At 47.1% G+C, this 16,248-nt stretch overlaps 1 protein-coding gene across 5 annotated transcripts in view; it reads left to right on the top strand.

The window, feature by feature from the left end:
• GSE1 (Gse1 coiled-coil protein) overlaps nt 1-16,248 on the top strand; it is a 374,856-nt gene that overhangs the window by 114,739 nt on the left and 243,869 nt on the right. Inside the window, exon 1 of one of the 5 annotated variants that reach the window (XM_077931572.1) lies at nt 4,080-4,711. The exons of 3 other annotated variants lie outside the window; for them this stretch is intronic. In XM_077931572.1, coding sequence (XP_077787698.1) covers nt 4,666-4,711 — 46 coding nt within the window. In that variant the 5' untranslated portion in view covers nt 4,080-4,665. Of the gene's footprint in view, nt 1-4,079; nt 4,712-16,248 lie in introns of those variants that run through there. One more of the 5 variants, XM_028740045.2, reaches the window with a different exon arrangement.

Below are 16,248 nucleotides of genomic sequence, written 5' to 3'. Positions count from 1 at the left end.
GCAAGCTGTGGAGTATTGGTGTCAGTGCGGCAGGGAGTCTGGGAAGTGAGTGACTGTGAGGCAGTCCTGATTGGCCACAGCTGAGGCCTCTGACCTTTGGAAAGAGCATGGGGAGAGTGGGGCCATGTGTTCACACACTACAATTGCTGTAATTTAGCAAAGGATTTATTAGCTCCCTGCTGCACTTCCTATAAGAGAACGCCATACAGAGGTCTAGGAAAAGCTTGTAGAGTTCCTTCTGCTTCCTTCTAGAGCCACCTGGTGGTGTCTTTCCAGAATAAGGGGTCAGGGAGGGTCTTTGGTAATTTGTGAGCTATTTACTGCCAGGCAGCTGGGAGCAGGAGCTGTGGCCTGGAACGAGCCATGTGAAGTTGCCTGTGTTAATTACCAGAGTCGCTTGGCAGACACACTGAGTAATGGCATGTTAGATGCCTGCTGTATTTCGTGCACCGACTCCTCAAGGCAAGGCCTTTGTGTTCCTGGTCAGGATCTTGGCTGGCACTCAAGGAGGGAGGAGATCTCAAAGCCCTGCCAATTGCAGGCGGGTGAGACAAGGTTAAGCACGGAGGTTGGCTGTGCCATGGGAGGTCTGCAACCCCCTCCTTTCTCCAGCAACTCACATGGCTCATCCTGACACATATTGCTCCAGAGAAAGAATGCAAGTGTGATGTGGGAGCTTATTGCCCTGTGCAGAAAGGGAGGTGTTCAGTTAAGTTCTACTCAGCCAGCTGATTGAAAGCAATGGACTTAAGCTACTCATGCTCATTAATTTCAATAAGTCTACTCTACTCTTGCTAGAACTAACATTGGCTACAACTCAAAATGTTTAGTACTGTATGAACATATGAAGTTTGGAGTGATATTTTTATTTGGGAGTATTAATAACTTACAAACTATGTGCTGTATTTCTTGTGCATATGTGTATGATAAATACACTGGGTATAGTGTGCATAAGGACTGTGCACATGAATGCATTTTCTATATAAAACATACTGTTCACAATTGGTTCATACATTTACAGTGGTACCTTGGGTTACAAACTTAATTCGTTCTGAGGTCTGTTCTTAACCTCAGGCGCTACCACCACACCGCCGGTGCACGATTTCTGTTCTCATCCTGGGCCAAAGTTCTCAATCCGAGGTACTACTTCCAGGTTAGCGGAGTTTGTAACCTGAAGTGTTTGTAACCTGAAGTACCACTGTATACTAATACCACAAATGCATTCAACTCAGAAAATTAAGGGGGAGAAATTACAGACATAAACTTGCTCTAGATTAGTGAAGGTGGGAAGATAAAAGTCTGCTTTTGTACCATGTGAGAATTGCCGATAAGCACATTTGTTCCTTTCAATTTCACATATTAGACACACACAAACAAAAAATGGCAAGGGAGGGTGCTTGCAGAGTGTGCAGTCAGAACTGGGTGGTCTAGTTCAAGCAAGGATAGGACGAGAGAGCGAGAAAGCCACTGGGGAGCACATCCTGGCAGCAGTGCAGAGCTGGGAGTTCAACAAGTGTCCCGAGGAAAGTTTATTAGAGCGTAACAACGTAAGAAGAGCCAGGAGGCGGAATCAGGCTAATAGACCATCTTGCCCAGCATCCTGTTCTCACAGTGGCTAGTCAGGTGCCTATGGGATGCCTACAAGCAGGACTTTTTACAGAAACTTTATCTTCAGCTGCCAGGCCTTTGGCTAATTAAACAGTCTATGGCCTTTTAAACTGGGGGTAGGGTATTGTTTTTGTTTCTTACTATGTCATGTATTTTTGTGTTTTTTATTGTAAACTGCCCTGTGCCATCTGATGAAGGGTGGTATAGAAATTTAATAAAAATAAATAAAAGTGTGTATCCAGAGGCATGCCATCTCCAAAAGTGGAGGTAGAACATAGCCATTGATTCGGCTGTGCTTGTCCTCTGACATTCCCCACCTCCTTTCCCTTCTGGTTTGTAATCATTACTGCAAAAAGAGAACATTATCTATATACACTGAAAATATGAGACATTAATAATACCATGGAAAACACCCATTACCTGTTTAAAAAGCACACCATTATTTCCTTGGATTCCCCCTGAACTGATAGCAGGGAACAAACCTCTTGTCCATTTTGTGGGCCAAGAATGTAACAATTGTTTTAAGGTAAAGGTAAAGGGACCCCTGACCATTAGGTCCAGTCGTGGCCGACTGGGGTTGCGGCGCTCATCTCGCTTTATTGGCCGAGGGAGCCGGCGTACAGCTTCTGGGTCATGTGGCCAGCATGACTAAGCTGCTTTTGGCAAATCAGAGCAGTGCATGGAAACGCTGTTTACCTTCCCGTCGGAGCGGTACCTATTTATCTACTTGCACTTTGACGTGCTTTCAAACTGCTAGGTTGGCAGGAGCAGGGATTGAGCAACGGGAGCTCACTCCGTCGCGGGGATTCGAACCACTGACCTTCTGATAGGCAAGTCCTAGGCTCAGTGGTTTAACCCACAGCGCCACCCACGTCCCTAAAACAATTGTTTTAGTACTGGTTTAATTAGATGATTTGGGAGAGAGGGAGAAAGAGAATCTATATTCCCAGGAGGGTAGCCTTCTTAGTCTGTTGTAGCAAAAACAACAAAGAGCCTTGTGACATCTTAAAGGTGTAATTTGTGAATAAATGGAAGTTTCATCCTGAAGCATATTATGTCCATTTTTCGAAACCTAAACCATACTGTTGTTTGATAGGGTGTGTGTGAGATTGATCAAGCTTCCTTCAGTGCACAGCTTGGCATCTGTGATGGTTATGACTATGTTCTACCTCTACTGCTGGAAGGCATCATGCCTCTGAATACCACTTGCTGGGAATCACAAGTGGGAAATGCTGTTGCACTCATGTATGGGCATCTTGCTGGCCACTGTGAGTGAGTACAGGATGCTGGACTAGATGGGCCATTGGCCTAATCCAGCAGCCAGGCTCTTCCTATGCCCTTATGAAACATCTCCTGGTGAGCTTGGGTGACTGGTTTTGTTCCCCAAGTGCAACTCTGCAAGAGTTAGAGAGGACACTAGATAGTCTGAAAGGGTTTTGTGTCAAGATGCTGCAGAATGTTCCTGCATTATTTGCCTGCTCCTCATGGGGATCCCCTCTTACCTTGGAGGCACAAAAACATCAGTTACAGGCGGCCATGTGGTTTTCTGTTTCTCCAGCAGGTGGCTGGTCAGCGGACTGAGTAAATCATCATGCAAAGCTTTCCAGAGCAGCCATGTCCCCCTCCCCCTTCCCCAGGTCTGCTTATCTCTGTAGGCTCAGCAGCAAGGGGAAGGCCCCTGCCATTTTGGCCTTTTGTGCTTCCTCAAGTCCTGGGATCAGGCATTTGTTTAAATGTCGAAAACCTCTTCCAAGTAGCACTCAAGGCAAATTACAACCATTCAGAATACAGCATAAAAAGCACAGAAATTGTTAAAGGCTCCAAGACGTCTTTGCCGCCCAAATGAGCTGCATGGCCCTTGCATGGTGGACTTTCTTGGATTGTTTGGGGGTCACGGACTAAAATCTTCACTGGCTGAAATTCAACCTGCCTCCTCTCAGCCTGCAGCAGTTCCAAACCCCATCTGGCCAGCTGTATCCAGAATACTCCTTTCCCCCACCCCATGTAAGTCACAGGGGCCTATCTTTAGGCAGGCAGAGTTAGTGGTGGGACATCTACTGTGATTGGTGCCCTCCATCTGATTGATACTACTATCAGCCCCAGGTTGCCAAAGGCTGATGGAGAATTTAATCTCTCAGGTCTCTCTCCTATTTGTTCTCCGCATCCCCAGCCTTCAACCTCCTACTTCCTTGCGGGGTAGAGAAATGGAGGCCACAGCTCTTAAAAAATGCTAATTAAATGAGGAAGAAGAAAAAGGAGGAGGATGAGTTTATTCTTCTCATCCTTCAGTATCCACAAGTCTCCCTCCTGCTCCCACCTGGGGATCGAATACCAGTTTTAATCCCAGTGCCCCCTCACTAGTCTGGCTTGGGAACAAGTCCTGCTGGACTTGGTGGGGTTGTTTCCAAGTTGGTCATGCCCAGGATTGGGTTGGAAAGCTACACTTCTGCGCAGGTTGACTTGGGAGCAAGTCTCCCGCTGACATTCGCTGGGGCTTTACTTCGGAGTAAACACGCCCAGGACTTTGGGGCGGGGGCGGGGGTGAGAGGATCCCTCCTGGCGGGTGGGAGCCACCGTGGGCGCCTAAGCCCCTCCTCCCCAGAGGCAAGATCGCTCTTCCCCCCGCTCCGCACGTGCTCCCCCGGCGGCCTTTTCCGGGAGGGGGCTCGGCCAGCGGAGTCGCCGTCGCCCGGTTGGAGCCGGTGAGTCACTCGGTGGCTGCAGCTCCTGGAACAGGAGTAGCCCAGCTGGGCTGGGCCGAGCGGAGCCGCGGGCGGGGAAAGAGAAGCACCAGAAGCAGGAAGTGAGGCGGGGAGAGAGAGACACACAGACGCACACACGGAGCCCGAGCAAGCGAGCGGCTGAGCCCGGCGCTCCTCTGCTGAGAAGTTGCCTCTCCCCGCCCCCCCCGCCGCGCGCACTCCCGCCGCGCCCGGGGAAAAAAGTTTCCCTGGCCGGCCGCCTCGCCTCCGGCGGCTGGATGACCGCAGTGCCTCGCGAGGGTCTCGCCGCCGCCGCTGCTTCTGCTGATCCTGCCGTCCCCCGCCGGCTGTCCCCATGGAGGACAGGAGCCCCCGCTGGAGCGGCCGCCCGCCCATCATCGGTGAGTGCCGCGCTTCTCCGTCTCCTTCCTGCGCCCATCACCGTGGAGTTGGGGCGGGGGAGGCGCGCGAGGAGGAGGCTCCTGCTGCTGGCCGCCGCCGCCACGGCTTCCTCCCTCCGCGGGAAGTTCAGCTTGTTGCTGGCTGTCTGGACTGCTGTGGATTTCGGACAGGGGGGTGGGTGGAGGAAACTTGTAATAGGAAGGGGGCGGGGGCTCAAGTCCCCGCGTGTGTGGTTGGCTGACTTCTCTCCCTGCCGAAAGAAGGAGCTCTGTACATGCTCAGAGAGGTGAACTATTTTAGAACCATATCTGTGTAATAATGGCAAATAGGAGTCATAGTTGTTGTTGTTGTTGTTTTAAAGGGAAAAGGTTTGTGGAGTGGTATTATTGGTTGATAGTAGCCCTGATTTTTAAGGTGAAAACCTTGGTTTGGACCAAGCCCTTGGGCTGAAATCTCCCACTCTAACCTGGATGCACTTTTTATTGATACCAAAAGTGTGAGGGTTGGTTGAGGTTTCTCAGGGGTGACAGGAACACACTCTGCAAGTGTTCTTTTTAGCTTTTCTCCAGGCTTAGGGGAAAGTGGAATTGAAGCAGGTTCCATTGGACAGCCTTTTGGCTTGGTTGGGTTCAGCCTGAGGAGTCCTAGAATCAGTTGAATGTATTTTTGGGAAGTTTGGAGATAGCTGTGGTGGGTTAGCAGCATGAGATCTAGGCACATGGATTAGCCTGCGTTCAGGAGGCCATGAGAGAGAGACTGGCACACTGCATCTTGGAGCATGTGTTTCTTCCAGCCTACCTAGCTTCTCCATTCTGTTTGCTACCAGACTCCCATCCCATGGGATCTTAACCTTCAACAAACTTTTACAATATCTGTTAATCTAGGATACACTCTGCCACATAATGCTACAGAAGGCTTACCTTGTTAAAAAAGCTGATTAGCAACTTGTGTCCATATTGTTATAACAAATTTAAAGTGCACACACGTAATGGGAATAGATTTTTAACATGCAACAACTTTTTTGCAAAGTCTCTGCTGAGTGTGTTCTTGTGGGGAAAAATGCCAAAGACACCCATTCTCAGCTAGTGCTTTTGGGCAGTGTTAGAAACTCAAATATATAAGCTAGGTGCCAAATGGCACCTTAAATATAGGTTGCGGTTGTCACAACAGAATCTCTGTTCGCCAAGGGATTAGACTAGATGACCCTTGGGGTCCCTTCCAATGCGACAATTCTATGATTCTATGATTTTGTGATCTCAACTACATTGCTTGACTGTAGCTTGCTCTTACAACAGTTCACTTGCCCCATTATGCGAGAAGCAAAAGCTCACCCCTAGTGGAAATTGTATTAGTTTTTATTAAGGCAGGTTTTAAAAATATGCTTGCCAACCTGGCGCCCAGAAATCTTGTAGTCACAATTGGACCCATGCTGAAAGCAAAACACACCTGGCTAATTTCTAACACTGCTTCTGGGTCTGTTTGTGCTTATATCTCATGACTTCTAAAAGTCATGAAATGTTATGTCTGAACCAGTAGCAGCCCCCAGAAATTTGGGCATTTGGGGAAGTGGCTGGAGGCATGCAACCTACCAGCTTGGATGCTCGTGCTGTTGCACTTCTAACACTGAACTCCCACCCATCCCCGATTTGCCCACGTGTGTCTTTGTGACTTGGAGAGGGAAGTAGAAATAGATTCTTATGCCAAAGAAAGATTAGAGGTGAGCAGATCCATTCATACAAGTATTTGAAGGTCTGCTTCATATTGATGGGATGAATTTCTTTTCTTCTATTCTAGACATAGGACCTGAACCAGTGGGTTCAAATAATAAGAAAAAGGATTAAGATTGGGATGAACTTATTTTGCAGTGGAGCAGACTGTCTCAGAAAATGGGAGACTCTCCTTTGTTAATAGTTCTTAAGTAGAGACTGGATAGCCATCTGCCAAGGATGGTGAAGTAGTGGATTCCTTGCATCACCAGGGTGTTGGACTAGATAACCTTTCCTTGCAGCTCTGATTCTGAGAAATGCTTCTGAATTTGCTGCTTAATTTCTAAGAAAGGGGTAAACTTTGTTAAGTACACCTTACACATGTAAAGTAGTTCAGGAGTATACTTGCAAAGTTGAGACAATGATGCTGGGAGAGAGTTTGTTTTGATTCCTGTACCCGCCCCCTCTTTAAAAACCAATGCATTTCTAAGGCGGTTTACAATGTAAGCAATAAAACCAATTCAAAAGGAACATCATAAAGTACTTCAGCATATAAAAAGTTTTAAAACGGAACCTAAGAGCCAGCATAGAGACAATAAGACTTAATTATAAAAAGAACAAATAAGCAAAATTCACAGCATGTTTCAAAACAGCAAAAGAAGGACTTGGTGCCATTGCATGGACAATCCAGACAGCACAATTTATAACCTACCAAGCCTAATGGATATCACCAACCATGTGCCATGGTCTGTCAGTTGCTGGGCAACATCCTTGTTGTGTGGTCTTGGGTCAGCTGCACAACCAGGGAGAGCGCTATGGTACTCAGGTCCTGCCTGTGGACTTCCCTTTGGGGCATCTGGTTGGCCACAGATAGAATAGAATGCTGAACCAGATAGGCCTCTGATTCTTAGGTTTTTGAGCCCCTGGTGGGCCACCACACGACTGGTGAATTGTAGTTAGCTTTCAGAGCAAGACATTGTACAGGATTGGGGTAAGCAATAGAAGAATGCAGTACTTTCCCTCCAGGACTTGAATGTGTCTTCAAATATCACTGAGATTCATTAAAACCAAGAGGAAAGAGAAATACATTAAGAACATCCCATCCCCTTCTAAAAGCCCCCACAGATAGTTAAAGGCCAAAGGCCTGGTTATAGAGGAATGTTTTTGCCTGGCGCCTGAAGATATGTAGTAAAGGCACTGGGCTAGCGTCCCTGGGAAGAGTATTCCACAAACTGGGGAGCCATCATATAAAAGGCCTGTTCTTGTGTTGTCACCCTCTGGACCTCTCCTGGAGGGGGCAGCCCAGGGTGTGTCCTCATAGACCCATGTGTGTGTGTGTGGGGGGGATATAGTTTGCCTGGCCAAAAATAACATGGAAAATGAGCAAGAGCAAAGACAGGTAGTAATGCACCTAGAAGGCCAAAGTCCTGTGATGAAATCATCTTGTCCGTCCCCCCAAACAACTTTATTTATTTATTGACATTAAGAAAGAGGCAATCTTCAGTGACACATGCATACTGCAATGCATTGTATGTGCAGCCGCTTTTGGAAAAGGTCCAGAAATGCATATTACTCCAAAGCAGAGTGGCAGGGTTGTTAACTGGAATGGGACCATTTGATATTACAGCAGTGTTTTGTCATCTGCACTGGCTTCTAGTCGGTTTCCAGACCTTTAAAGACCATGGCAGCTTGGGGTCAGAAGTATCGCCCTGGACCTTAAAACCATCCTCAGTGGTTCTTTTCCCTTGCCTCTCATCCCCAAATGAGATGCAGAGGTGGTTACCAGGAAGGGGATCTTTTCAGTGGTGTCACCCAGCTTGTGTAATGCTCTTCCCAAAGAGGCTTGCCAGGAGCCTCCTTTGTACTGTTTCCAGTGCTAAGTGAATACCTTTTTTATTCTACCGGGCCTTTTAAATCCATTGATTTTTATTCTTTGCTGCTGGAGTTTTTATGCTGTTTTACATTTGCCCCTCCCCATGAGTTTATAATTGCTTGTTAAATGTTTTTATTGTTGTTGTAAAGCCACTCAGAGAACTTTGTTACTGGGTGGCATTTGAATACTGTGAATAAATAAATAAAACCGGCTTCTAATGGGAAAGGACAAAGACTGAGGCAGAAAGGGAGAATCTCCAGCCTCCCTGACAATGGGACTTGTTTGGAAGCAGCGTTGGGGCTATTAGCTTCCTCGCTTCCTCTTGTTTCGGATCGCTGGCTCTTGCTTTGAAGTGCACGCTGTCTCTGTTTTCACTGGCTTGCCTGGGAGAGATAATTAGAAGGGCCAGGACTTAATTATTTGCTCCTTTCAGCCTCCGCTCCATTTTATAACTTATCTAAGTCAAATAGAGGTGATTGCTACAGAAAGGAGCTCTGCTGTGTTGATAGAGCTTGGCTCTGGAGATCAACCTGGTGACTCCTGTGTACTTAGAACAGATCCAAATCTAGTGGGATGAGACTGGGAATCCAGACTGCTTTGCTTGTGGCTGGGTGACTTCAGATAGAAAGATAGATAGATAGATAGATAGATAGATAGATAGATAGCTGTGTCTTGATTCACCTTCCAGTGCAACAGAGAGTGATGTTTACTGTTGTCTAAAACTGGTGGTATCTCTGCAACTGTGGAGCTGGTAGAACAACGGATATTGGTTGAGAGTGAAGTTTGGGTCATTGTGCTCCTGATATGCATAATGTTGAAGGCCTTGTATCCTGATTTGCTCTTGCTTTCAAGGTTATCTTATCCAGCTTCTCTGCATTTCACCCTGGCTGTTGAAACACACCTCTTTGGTACTGCCAGTCCTGGGTCAGGCTTTCTTCTCCCACCACTGCCATACCCCCACATTTGCAGGCTTGGCCTTTGCATTCTTGAGAAACCCGGTGGTATCCTCTCTTAAAACAAATGAAAGCATTTTGGAAATATGTAAAAAGAGAGAGCGAGAGCAATAGAAATTATATGGGATGTGTTCTTATCAATAGTCTTTATCAGTCACTAGCTACCAGTAATCTAAATTATTTCAGTCACTTTTAACCTACTTTTCTGTGTATGCACCTGACATGTTGCTCTGTGCCATTCTGCTCAGTAATGTGGAACATAGAAACCTACATGATTCCACACCATCCTAAGTTGTTCCATAAAAGCAGGGATGGGGAATACATGACCCTACAGATAGATGCCAATGAACTATCCCTCCCATCACCATTGGCCATGATGGCTGTGGCCTGATGGGAGTTGGAGTCCAACTATACCTCAAGAGTTTCCCATCCCTGCATAAAAATGCCTAAATTGATCCTTAAAAGACACTTATTTTAACCTGATGTGTTTTTCCTGTTGTATGGCATTTAGGAAGTGCCAGTCAGTTGTTAATGTCACTTGCTCCATGCTTTCCTGTTTCTCATTTCATCCTTGCTGAAGGGTTTGGTTGGTGAAGTTGTTCATGGCAGCTTCCATTGCTATGTCCTGGATCAAATTTGAAAGCACTGCCTGTGACTCAGCAAGGAGATGTAATAGTGTTGACCTTGGGGACAACAGAACTTGATGCCACAGTGCCTCTAACACTCCTGCCTTTGCAATTCCTTGGGCAGAGAGGAACACCTTGGCATATCACCTGTGCCAGCAGCAGAGGCAGAGCCAGGCAGTACACATTAGCAAGGGAACAGTGTGTGTCTGCAAAGGTTAAAGGAAGCTGGCACTAGGGGTTATAGTGTTAAGGACCTCTGGCATCCTCAGTGCCTTTTCTTTGTAAAGCAAGGGTCTGAAGTTCACAGCTGGCCAGTTTTAAGTGTGTGTGTGTGTGTGTGTGTGTGTGAGAGAGAGAGAGAGAGAGAGAGAGAGAGCAAACGTCTGAAGGAAAATGAAATTATATGTAACTTTGTATTAATGTAACATTTATATATGTAACTCTGTATTTTTGTAATATTTTGTTTAAGTTGTCTGCTGTTGCTTCAGTTTTTTGTATACTGCTTAGAGATATTTTTAATACATTAAGTGGTATCAAAATTAAATAATCATAAATCATAATAAAAATGGCCTACTCCACTGTACAAAAGGTTTACATACACTGAGCAATTTTTTAAAGGATTTTAAAAATTACTGCTCAATCAAATGTGTCTTCTAGGCAGTTGACAATTTCAAATCACTAAACACAGAGGTAGGGAAGCTGTGGCCCTCCAGATGCTGTTGGACTCCCACGCTCATCAGCCCCAGCCAGCAGGACCAATAATAAGGAATGAGGACAGTTGCATAGGGCAGCCCTGTATAGGGAAGTTTTAAATGTTGGATGTTTTATTATGCTTTTGTATTTGTTGGAAGCCACCCACAGTAGCTGGGGCAACCCAGTCAGATGGGCGAGGTGTTGTTGTTGTTGTTGTTGTTCCAACTATTCCCCCTCCCCGTAAAGAAAACCCTTCTATGCTAACATATCACATTACACAGAGGCAAGTCCAGGTAGTCCACAGTATGGGAGCTGCAGCCAGCTATGGTTCCCTGGCAAAAGTACCTGTCTGAATTGTGCATTTGCCAATGCAGTATCATTACATTCACACATTACCTTTTGTGGGAGGGTGATGAATGCCGGGAAAAGCCAGTAATATGAAGCAGCCCACAGAGACATGCAAAACATGTCCTCCTTTGTGTGTGCACATGTGTGGTTATGTTAATCGTCCATTGATACCAGGTTGATTGGGACTGGTTCAGAACCATTCCAAGGATGCCTCTGCTACTGGAAATCAGAGAACTAGGAACCTTCTTCCCCTTCCATGTTTCCCAGGTTTGTTTATTTTATTGATATACCTCTTGATCGAAAACAGCAACAATCACAAACAGCAAAATGAGTAAAAGGGGGGGAAATAAGCAAAAGAAACTATTTAAAACATTAAAAAATAAAATCAGTAAGAAACTAAGAACAGATTAAAGCACGTCAGCATTCTACATATCTAGGTAGACTTGTCTAAACAAAAATGCTTTTAACAGTACCCGTCATCTTTCCCTTGGGACTAAGCCTGGCAGGTACAGCTTGTGGGAGATGAGGCTAAGATTAGGCCAAACCAATGATGGCATCAGAGCGTGGCATCTTTGGAGAACAGGTATAACTTAGAGTACCTGCTTTGTAAGCAGAAGGTCCCAGGTTCAACTTAAGTCACCTTCTGGTAGGACTGGAAGTGTGTTCAGGAGGGATGCAGGGTATATGGGGTACAAGGGGATTCAGCCCCCTCAATATTTTGAGGCATGGGGTGGAGCCCCCCAATATTGAGGGGGCCACCATCACCTGCTGCCTCTGGGCAATTGATGGGTCGTGGGGTGGGAGGCTTGGAGGGTGATTTTCACCCTCCGCCCTCCCCACCCCCCCGTGATCGCCAGAGTGTCCTGGCAAGCTTGGCCTGTGTGATGTCATGCACACACATCAGACCCCCCACGTGGGGCCCAACTCAGTGCAACTGGTCTGTCTGAAACTCTGGAGAGCTGCTGCAGGGCAGTGTAGACAGTACCAAGTTAGATGGACCCTTTATAAGCAGATTCTCCTATTCCTAATGATAGGGCTAAATTAATAGATGGTATATGTGAATTGGGAAGTGGTTTGGGCAGGATGGGCTGACATTTTCCAACCCTCTCGAATAATAATAATAATAATAATAATAATAATAATAATAATAATAATTTATTTATATATCTCTTAAAATATATTGTTTAAAAACACACAGTTGGGGTGGGCAGAGATAAAGGAATAAAAGGTGCTTATGTATGAGTGTTCTTGTGGGTTTTCAGAAAGGCTGTAAGAACCTGGCTCCCCTTGGGAATAGAACCCACCACCCTTCAGTTCCCAAGGTACAGCTGCTTGCCACTTGGGCATCATAAAAGGCTTGAGAACCTTCCCTATGTTTGTTTGCTGCATCAGGGACTTCTCAGGCCCTGATTGGCTCCCAGCCCAGCCTTCTAATTGGCTGGGAGCCCTATATAAGCTCCATGTGCAAGGCCAGCTTCAGGCCTGGGCATTCTGTCTGCAGTCTGCTGCCAGCGAATCAGGGCTTCTCTTGTTCTTCTTTTGTCCAGGACGGCTTGATCCTTCTTCTGTGTACACTTGCCAGTTCCTGCTATATGCTGCTTCTCAGATACCCCCTATCCCTTGCCTTTGCCAATTAACTGTCTAGCCCCTGAAATCAACCCGATGAGGTATCTAGCTGGCACCATCCAGCTGCCTGGTTCAACCTCCACACCCTTTCCCTCCATCTGTCCCTTAAGAGATTATACCAGCACAATCTCCTCAGATGCAACCAAACAAACCAACTTCCCACCTAAAGTAGCTGTAAACCTCACAAGTTATTTTTTTATTGTAACCTGGTGATAACTCTGGTGTGCACATCATCTCACATCTTATATCAGATAAGGCGATCTCACAAACTGGTCACAAGTTGTTAAGGGCTATATATTCCAATAGAACTTGGCCCAGTAGCAAATTGGCAGCCCATGCAGATCACTGAGTACAGGTGTTATATATATGCTGATAAGGTTTCACTCCTGTCAGCTATCCTGCTGCAGCATTCTGCACTAACTGCAGCTTCTAGATCAAGAGCAAGGGAAGCCCTGCATAAGAGTGCATTGCAGTAATCCATTCTTGAAGTAACCAACGTATAAACTACTGTGGCTAAGCTTCCCCAGTCCAGGAACGGTTGTAGCTGTTGTACCAGTTGCTGTTGGTAAAAGACACTTTGTATAAGGCAGCTTTCCTATGTTTCTTGATTCTGAGGCTATTTGTGTATGTGTGCATGCTCTCACACAGAGGTCATGTATGTGGGGTTGGGCAGGCCAAGCTGTTAAGTCACCATGTAACTGTAAGTGTATTAGCATTGGGATGTGTGAAAGAGAGAAGGGGCAGGCTGTGACTTCATGTGGGCATTTACTTCTGCCACTGTATGTGTGTGGCCGCTTCTTCCCTAAGCTGTGTGTGTGCGCACGCGCGCGCATGCTGGCTCTAAGGCAGACAGAATTGCAGTGGAGACAGTGGCTTTGGCAAGAGGCCAAGAATCTGCTGTCTCTTGTGTAGGTGGAGGCGAAGGAGGCTGGGCTGTGACATGCAGCTCCGAGGAAAGACCGTTTTATCGCTTCCTGACATACCAAGGCCCTTGCAAGGTTACAGGTTGTGGGGAGCCAGGAGGAGGAAGAGTGTGTGCTGTGCTCAGGAGGAGGAACAGAGTAGTTCCTTTCCAAGTACAGCAGTCCTGGGAATTTTATTTATTTGTTTTTTTTGTAGCCCTAGGAGGCTGAGGGCGGGGAGGGGAGTGAAGACCCAGAGCCAAGATTGTGTTGGCCAGCAAACTTGATAGGAGTTCTAACTTGCAGAGTGTTTGGCATCACAGTCCGTTCCCCCTACCCCTGTTAAACTGGCTTGGAATTATGCCTGCTTTGCAGAACAGAGGTGGAGGCAGAGAGATTTTTGATTGAGACCATTCAGTAAGTCCATGGCTAAGCTAGGGCTTCCATCCAGATCCTCTGTGGGTTTGATTCTAGCAGCTTTCAGGGGGTGGGTAGGTGGGTGCTCCTTTGCATTGTCATCTCCAGACATGGGGGCTGTTTGCCAAAATGGTGATTAAGTTGCATGGCTCTTGATGACTCAGCGGTCCCTGTTGTCTCCTTGCATTTCATTCTGAGCTTCGGAAGGAAGGCTTGATCCAGTTGGCATCCCCAGCATAGGTCCACAGCTGAAGGTAGAAACAGCAGTTCTCCCCCAGAAAATGTAAGGTCTGGGCAACAATGGCTGGATACAAACCCTTCCTTCATAATTGACATGTCATCACCAATTAAAGCTTCTGTGAATGGTTACTGTGTTGATGCTGCTGTTACAGTTATTTGCTACTACTACTGATATAACCTACCTCTTTACCTTTAAGTAAAGGTAAAGGTACCCCTGCCCGTTCGGGCCAGTCTTGACAGACTCTGGGGTTGTGCGCCCATCTCACTCAAGAGGCCGGGGGCCAGCGCTGTCCGGAGACACGTGGCCAGCGTGACATCGCTGCTCTGGCGAGCCAGAGCCGCACACGGAAACGCCGTTTACCTTCCCGCTAGTAAGCAGTCCCTATTTATCTACTTGCACTCGAAGGTGCTTTCGAACTGCTAGGTTGGCAGGCGCTGGGACCGAGCAACGGGAGCGCACCCCGCCGCGGGGATTCGAACCGCCGACCTTTCGATCGGCAAGCCCTAGGCGCTGAGGCTTTTACCCACAGCGCCACCCGTGTCCCGTGGTCTTTACATTTACAGCTGTGTATATTGTGGATTTAAATAAAACTATAATAAGCTTTTCTTACATACAGTTGAGGTTTGCAGTGAATAGTCATAGATTGGCATTTTTGCATTTCTTGGCTATTTTGCCCCACTCTTTGTGTTTCCCGCACAGAGGAACAAAGGAAGGTGCCATATACCCAAGTCAGACCCCTGTTCCATCTAGCTCAGGACTGTCTACACCAGACTTCCTCAACCTCTGCCCTCCAGATGTTTTTGGCCTACAACTCCCATGATCCCTAAGCTAGCAGGACCAGTGGTCAGGGCTGATGGAAATTGTAGTCTCAAAACATCTGGAGGGCTGAGGTTGAGGACGCCTGGTCTACACTAACTGGCAGGGCAGGGGGATTTCCAGCCCTATCTGGAGATGCCATTGGCGATTGAATCTGGGACTGTCTGCATGCAAAGCTGATGCTGTCCCACTGAGTTATGGCCTTTCCTTTTGTGTGTATGGGCATTTACATATGTGCATACACAGGCATACGCTGGCCAGCCTAGGACAACACCTTAAAGATTTGAATAAGTGGATTATAGTCCATCGGGTAAGACTTGTGCTAGGCTTTAAGGTGCCACAAAAGGCAGTGAGAACTAGTGGACTGAGCTAAGAGTGTGCTTCCAAATAGATGTTTGCCTCAATAAAATATTAACCCTCTTGGATAGTTGAGGGCTCCTGTACCCACTTCATGACCTGTGTAAAAGTAATTGTTTCTGATGGCATTGTTGGTATGCCCTTCCCTGCCTGTGGACAAAGTGCATGGTCCCAGAGGCTAAGCAGAGCTGGGGCTGGTCAGTTGGCCTGGCTGGAAGATCAGCTGGAAACCCCACCTAAGCCAACTTGCATTCTGTGATGGAAGAAAGGCAGGACAAAAAAATGCATGTGATAAATAGAAAATAAACCCTCCCCAAATGACACAATGTCACAGATGGTGGAAGAAGAAGGGTCTGTGCCTGTGACTGTTTCTTGGGTACTTGTTGTGGTCCACTGGCCTGTTGCTCACAGTCCTTTCTGTCTCCCTTGCTGCTTGAGTGCCCAGATCTCTGGAGGTTGCTTCCTTGCAGCAGCTCCCAAGTCATTCCTCTGACGCAAAAGCCTCCTGGTCAGCTGGCTCGCAGGGCAGAAGGCCCAGGTCTTTCTCTGTATTGGTAGGACACATGATCTCTCCCCCCACAATTTCCCTGCTTTCTCCCCCCACCCTTCCCAGGAGCTGTTCCCTTCCCAGAGCTGTGGGAGGCAATGTCTCTCTAACTCCCAATCTGCGCTCTCTGTTCTCTGGCTCTGAAGCTGGATGGCAGCCCAGAAACAGGGGAAGGGAGAGGAGGCTGTGTTGTTAATCTCTCAATGGCCAGAAGATGGGTTTCCCACCTCCTCACCATTTCCCCCAGCCACCCTCCCTTCTGACTATGTGTTAATGGGAGCCCAAGAGCCCCTCTGGCTGAGTCTGTTCTCAGAGATAGCAAGGAAGAAGGAGAAGGAGATGACTGAGGAAAACAGGAATGGGACTGAAATAGAAGGCCTGCTTTTAAGGTGGCAAGGGGGCTTAGGATCCAACAACATTTGGATATAACC

This window comes from Podarcis muralis, chromosome 7, assembly GCF_964188315.1.
Source record: "Podarcis muralis chromosome 7, rPodMur119.hap1.1, whole genome shotgun sequence".
Lineage (NCBI taxonomy): Eukaryota > Metazoa > Chordata > Lepidosauria > Squamata > Lacertidae > Podarcis > Podarcis muralis.
Note: the sequence above shows the minus strand (reverse complement) of the source record. Positions and strands in the feature narration are given on the sequence as shown.